Source organism: Artemia franciscana, chromosome 13 (assembly GCF_032884065.1).
Source record: "Artemia franciscana chromosome 13, ASM3288406v1, whole genome shotgun sequence".
In the NCBI taxonomy this organism is placed as follows: Eukaryota; Metazoa; Arthropoda; class Branchiopoda; order Anostraca; family Artemiidae; genus Artemia; species Artemia franciscana.
In genome coordinates this window covers 26,585,583-26,591,582 of record NC_088875.1, presented here as the reverse complement: position 1 = coordinate 26,591,582, position 6,000 = coordinate 26,585,583, and the positions used below count along the sequence as shown (strand labels likewise).

The 6,000-nt window shown below is 36.8% G+C and overlaps 1 protein-coding gene across 3 annotated transcripts in view; it reads right to left on the bottom strand.

Annotated features, from left to right (window-relative positions):
• Positions 1 to 366: 366 nt before the first annotated feature.
• LOC136034729 (flap endonuclease GEN homolog 1-like) overlaps positions 367 to 6,000 on the bottom strand; it is a 28,994-nt gene continuing 23,360 nt past the window's right edge. For 2 of the 3 annotated variants that reach the window (XM_065716097.1, XM_065716096.1), the window contains exons 3-4: positions 4,387 to 4,639; positions 367 to 2,013 (exon numbers count right to left, since the gene is read on the bottom strand). In XM_065716097.1, the coding sequence (XP_065572169.1) occupies positions 418 to 2,013; positions 4,387 to 4,639 (1,849 nt within the window). In that variant the 3' untranslated portion in view covers positions 367 to 417. Of the gene's footprint in view, positions 2,014 to 4,386; positions 4,655 to 6,000 lie in introns of all 3 variants that reach the window. The other variant, XM_065716095.1, reaches the window with a different exon arrangement.

Here is a 6,000-nt window from a genome sequence, read left to right as displayed (position 1 = left end):
ATTTTGCAATAAGAGACAAATTTTGACGACTTTCAGCTAACAAATTTTTCCATCACATAATTAAGAAATAGATATGTGTACCAACAGCTCAGAAATCTATAGGCTTGATTCGACTGTCAAAATCCTTGAGTGTTGTCAAAGCCAGCAAAAGTAAATCCCATAAAGCCTCATTATGTTGCTATGACTCTATTCTTCTTTCTTTTTCAACGATGAAAAAATTGACTGATTAAAAGCAGCTAGTGTAGTTTCACTACAATATGAGGAAAACCGGCTATTTGACTATCACTATAGTATTTACTGTGCGATATACTTACTTCTTCTGTATGCTATGAGGAAACTAAGTTGCTCCCAGACATTCAAGGCCAATGTGGTCTACAATTCTTTTTAAAAAATAGAGACATAAAAAATTATTTGGTTTTAATTATTGAAATTTATTTTTTGGGGCGGAAGCGGAGACTCCAAGTTGAAACTCAAATCACTACCAAAATTTCCATTGCTGCGTTCTAAGTAGTCACTTCTACTGTCAGGTGTATACAAATTATCGAATCTTAAATTAAATCTAGGATTAAATGGAGTGCTCAGAGTTCTTGAAATGGTTTCATAAGAGGTTTTGTTTGTCAGTTCTTTGGGGGTTGATGCAATATTTGGAGTTGTAATACAGTGAAATCTCTGGTCTTCTCCTTTACGGTTAACAATAGTGTCAATAATTATGCTCTGATCCTCGACAAAAGAGCTACTTAATGATGAAAAATCACTCTCTTCTTTGTTTTCGTAATGCAGTGACCCCGAATTGGAAAAATCATTAGTTGATGTTTTAGGTCGAGACTCTTTATTCTGGTAATATTTTGCCATCAAATCGTATTGGTAATTTTTTATCAAATGTGAATCCACATTTTTCTCTTGTAAGCAAGGGCCATGATTGTCAGAGCAAATGTCAAGGTTACAAAAAGAATTGTCAAGACTTCGTCCTTCAACACTATTTATGCGAGGAGACTTTGCAAATAAAGACCTGGAATTTTTCTGAAAATATGCAGATATTCTTTTCCCTTTGCCAATGTTTTTTCTTACTTTAGGCGTCTTGACTTTGGTACAAATCACTTTCTTTCTGGGTTTTCTTTTCAAATTTTCGAAGTCTTCTATTATCGCATGGTATGTTTCTTTTAATAAAGCTTTCGGTTCAGTTGAAATAAGAGGGCAATTCCATTCTAAAAATACACCAACCTTCTCCCATTCAACTTCATAGCATTCAATAAACCTAACTTTTCGGCGCTTTATAATTCTTTGTAACTTTAACCCTTTTGAATTTACGACGGACCATCGTGCATATATTGGTAGGATTTTTTCAAAGCAGTAATCATTATCCCACCCTAAATCCATAGACAAGATGGAGTATATTTTTGTTAAATTTGGCTCTTTCCACGCAAAATCTTCCTGTGAATAATTAACATCGTAAGAGCTTAAAAATTCCTTTTGAACAGCAGTAAACGGAAAATCTGGAGTTTCTAAAGATTTTTTCCTCACTTGATATTCAGTAATATCATTTTCAGATGCTCGGCGTTCAATATGCCAATCACAAACGCACTCAAAATCAGGAGGCGTTGGTTGACAATCTCTTAAGTACAAACACAGGTGGCAACCTTTAGACTTATGTCCTTTTATAGAGCCTGGATGCCCACATTTACCACAATGCGGTAATTTAGGACTGATGTTAAGAGCAGAGTCATTATTCTTCCATGAATTCATCCTTTTTAGAATTTCATCTCCCGTTGTAGTCTTAACAAATTTCAGGGCAGTTTGGATTCCTACCCCTGAAACTCCTTCACAATAGTCACACCCAAGGAGAAGAGCAAGTGCTATTAACGACTCTCGATCAAGTCCAATCTTATCCTTTATTTCACTATATTCATAGGTAGTTAACGTAGTACATCCGGCGGATATTGAAAAATTCTTATAAACAGTCCTTGCCCCGTAAAGCAAACAGTCACCATCTTCAGTTATAACACCAGAAACAACCTGAAAAGAAAAATAAGCTGAGATGTAACACTTCAAAGATTCCTAAAAAAGAAAGCTACAAGAGAGAAAAAAAAGGTGCTTTCATCCGACAACTAGAAAAGATAAAGCTCTAGATCATGGGCTTTTGCTGTCTTGGGAAGGAGTTAGTTAGGCGGATTAAACTTTTAGGAATGGCAGGGTCTCAATAATACCCAAGGAAAATGCGGCTAAGCAGCGATCTCTACCCTTTCCTTCATTCTGGGTTTTAGGACATTACATACATAACAGGTTTTCAACCTGTCATGTATGTATGTAACCCAACCAAATTTTCACAAAAAAGTTTTGTCCTAATTTTAGATTTTCAATGTCTTTTTCATCGCTCTAATTTTTGAAAATAGAATTCCCGGTATTTCAATGGAATTTTAGGCCGTATCAAGGTTTTTTCCTCAGAAATTTAAGAAATAGAGATTAAACAGATTTAAGAAATTGATTTAAGAAATTTAAGAAACAGATTTAAGAAATTGATTTAAGAAATTTAAGAAAATCTTTAAAAGCTTATAAGTCGGGATTGGGTAAAGGTACGAGGCTAAAAACTCTTTCCTTCGGTCTTATTTGTGCAATGGATATATTCCTCTATGTTCCATGCATAAAAGACGAAAATTGTAAAAGGTTCTCAAAGGTTAGTGCTCTTTGGAGAGGAAGAAATTGAGGTACTTCAAAATAGTTCTATAAAATAACTTATTATGGTAGATATTTAGTCTTTAGATCAATTCCTGAAGGTTTTATTGATTTAGCTTGGCTACTTCCAATACCAATCAAAGATCCTACTCTAGCATTTTACCACATAAAGTAAAGTACCTATCACATATTAGTTCCAGTAATATGTTTCCATGAGGGAATAGTAAACATAATAGCATCCTTTTAAACAGTCCTAATGACCATAAGCAAACCTGTCCAAATTAGATCTATAGTTACAAGTAGAAGTAGTATTAGGCACGAGTAATAGCAGTAGTCACAAGTAGTAGTAGTCGTAAGTAATAGCAGTAGTTCCAAGCTGTAATAGTGGTCTTAAGAAGCAGTAGGGGAATTCGAAAGTAGAAGTAGTAGTCGCAAGTAGTGGTGGCAGTCACAAGTAGTAGTAGTCGCAGTCGCAAGTAGTAGTAGAAGTCGCAAGTAGTAGTAACAGTTACAAGTAGTGGTAGTAGTCAAAAGTAGCCGTAGTCGCAAATAGTACTAGTAATCACAAGTAGCAGCAGATATTCCCAGTGAGTCTGGGAAGCTTATGTTAAAGGAACTACCACGAAAAACTTGAATATCAAATACCATATGAAGCGAAAAATGTTATGTCCTGTTGCAAGTATAAGTATGTAGCAGCAGCAATCTACAGTAGTAGCAGTATCAGTCACAAGTAGTAGCAACAATTCCAAACGATACTAGTGGTTACAAGTAGTGGTATTTGTCAAGAATAGAAGCAGCAGTCATAAGTAGTAGTCACAAGTACTAGTAGCAGTAGTAGGAGTATCACTGTGCAGCAGTACTGCATTTAAGGTATTTTGGTAAGTTCAAAATCCTCTTCAACATACCCTGAAAGTTTCAGCTTAGTGCTATCACCCGTTCCTGATTGCTGATACGCTCCTTTGACAACCTTTATCCCCATAGTGCGTTTTGATTTAATTTAACACCCCTCAACATTTCCAGAAATTTTCCCCTGAATAACCTCAGCTTTCTTGGATACCCAAGATTAAACATGCTTCCCTTTCCCGATAACAATATGTAAACATTAGGCAGCTCGTATAGGGCCTTGCAGCAAGGGCTGTGGAGGGCCATATCATCCTCAGAGGCAAAGTTATTTGACCTTTCGACTATTTTGAGCGAAGCATGCTAAAAAGGCATGTTTTACGCTGTCCTTTTTAGAACAGCTAAAAAGGACATCGAAGGTAGATGGTTGCCCTCCCCATTGCTTATGAACTTTCAAAAGGCCACAAAAACGTTCAATTTTTCACCAAATGAGTCGGTTCCACCCCTTCCATATGAAGTGGGCTTAAGAAAAGAAAATAATAAATACAAAAAAAATACATTGAATGTTTAAGGGTCTTGACTACAGACAACGCTTGAGCGTTGGCTCACATTATTCATTTGATTTATATTTGTTTTGGGTTTCATAAGTTCCTTCACAAAAATTGTGCTTGTTTTAAGTTTAGTTTATTCTATGACATTATTTCTGCTCATTTTACATTTTAATATGGCTCTGTACTTTTCTTTGAAAAACATTTTTTTGGGGAAGAGTTTTTTTATATATTAAGAACATTGAACAATAATGAATATGGCATTCCTTGACATACACTAGTCCTGAATTTGGATAGTTATAAGTCAAACAAGCACGCATATACTTACATTTTTAGCACTAAGCCACCCACAAACTGCTTCCGCTTCACCGAGAGCTTGTATACACGTTAAACCTAGCGTTTCAAGCAACTCTTTGCATTTTCTTGCCAACCCTGAGAGAAGTGTTCTTTCTCTGCCATTTCCACAAGGTCTGTTAAATCTCTTCTCATTCCTATCATTTACAGTTTTACTTTTTACAAATGGTGCTTTGCCATCAAACACAAATACAGGAGTTATTCCAAGGTCGAGAAGGTAGGAGGACCTGAAGAAGAGGTTTCTAGAAGAAAAAAAGAGTAAAGATACGAGTTTAAAGGAATCACAGTATACCATGACAAAGAAAACAATTTGAACAACCTTTAAAACAAGAGGTAATAGCTCAAGTGGCACTTGTGACGAGGTCGAAAGAGCCAAGAGCTCATATGGTATGAGCTCTGGCAAAATTCTAAGAATCAATAGATTGCTTTAAAAGGAAAATTAGAAGATTAATGCCGGTGGGGATTTAAAATAAAAGCTCTGAGTAATGAGGTCCTTATAAATATCAAAATTCATTAACATACAATCACCCACTCGTAAGTTAAAAATACCTCAATTTTTCTAATTTTTCCACTCCCTTCAGCCCCCCAGATGGTCGAATCGGGGAAAACGACTTTATCAAGTCAATTTTTGCAGCTCCTTGACACGCCTACCAATTTTCATCGTCCTAGCACGTCCAGAAGCACCCAACTCGCCAAAGCACTCAACCCCACCCCTTAAATCCCCCAAAGAGCGCGGATCCTGTCCGGTTACGTCAATCACGTACCTACGACATTTATAAGCGTTTTCCAAGTTTTCGGTTTCCCACTCCAGCTCCCTCCAATGTCAACAGTTCTGGCGGGACTTGAAATAAGAGTTCTAAGACATGAGTTCCTTCTAAATTCCAAATTTCATTATGATCCGGTCACCCGTTCTTAAGTTAAAATACCTCAATTTTTCTAATTTTCTCAAATTGAAAACCCCCAGCTTCCCTAAAGAGAACATATCCGTTCCAATTTTGTCAATCACATATCTATAACTTGTGCTTATTCTTCCCATCAAGTTTCATCCCAATCTCTCCACTCTAAGCGTTTTCAAAGATTCCCGGTTTCCCCCTCAAGCTCCCCCAATGTCATTGGGGGGAGATCTGGTCGGATTTACAATGAGGGTTCTAAAGCACAAGATCCTTCTAAAGATCAAATTTCATTAAGGTCTGATCACCTGTTCGTAAGTTACAAACACCACATTTTTTCTATTCTTTCCGAATTACCCCTCCTCCCAACTCCACCGAAGAGAGCAGATCCAGTCCAGTTATTTCCGTCACATATTTTGGACTTGTGCTTATTCTTCCCACCAAGTTTCATCCTGATCTCTCCGCTTTAGGCATTTTCCAAGATTTCCGGTCCCTCCCCAAATGATACTGGATTCGGTCGGGATTTAAAATAAGAGATCTGAGTTAAGAGGTGCTTCTAAATGTGAAATTTCATTAAGATCCGATCACTCCGTCGTAAGTTAAAAATACCTCATTTTTTCTATTTTTTAAAAATTAAACTCCCCCCCCCCAACTCCCCCAAAGAAAGCGGCTCCGTTCCGATTATGTCAAACACGTAT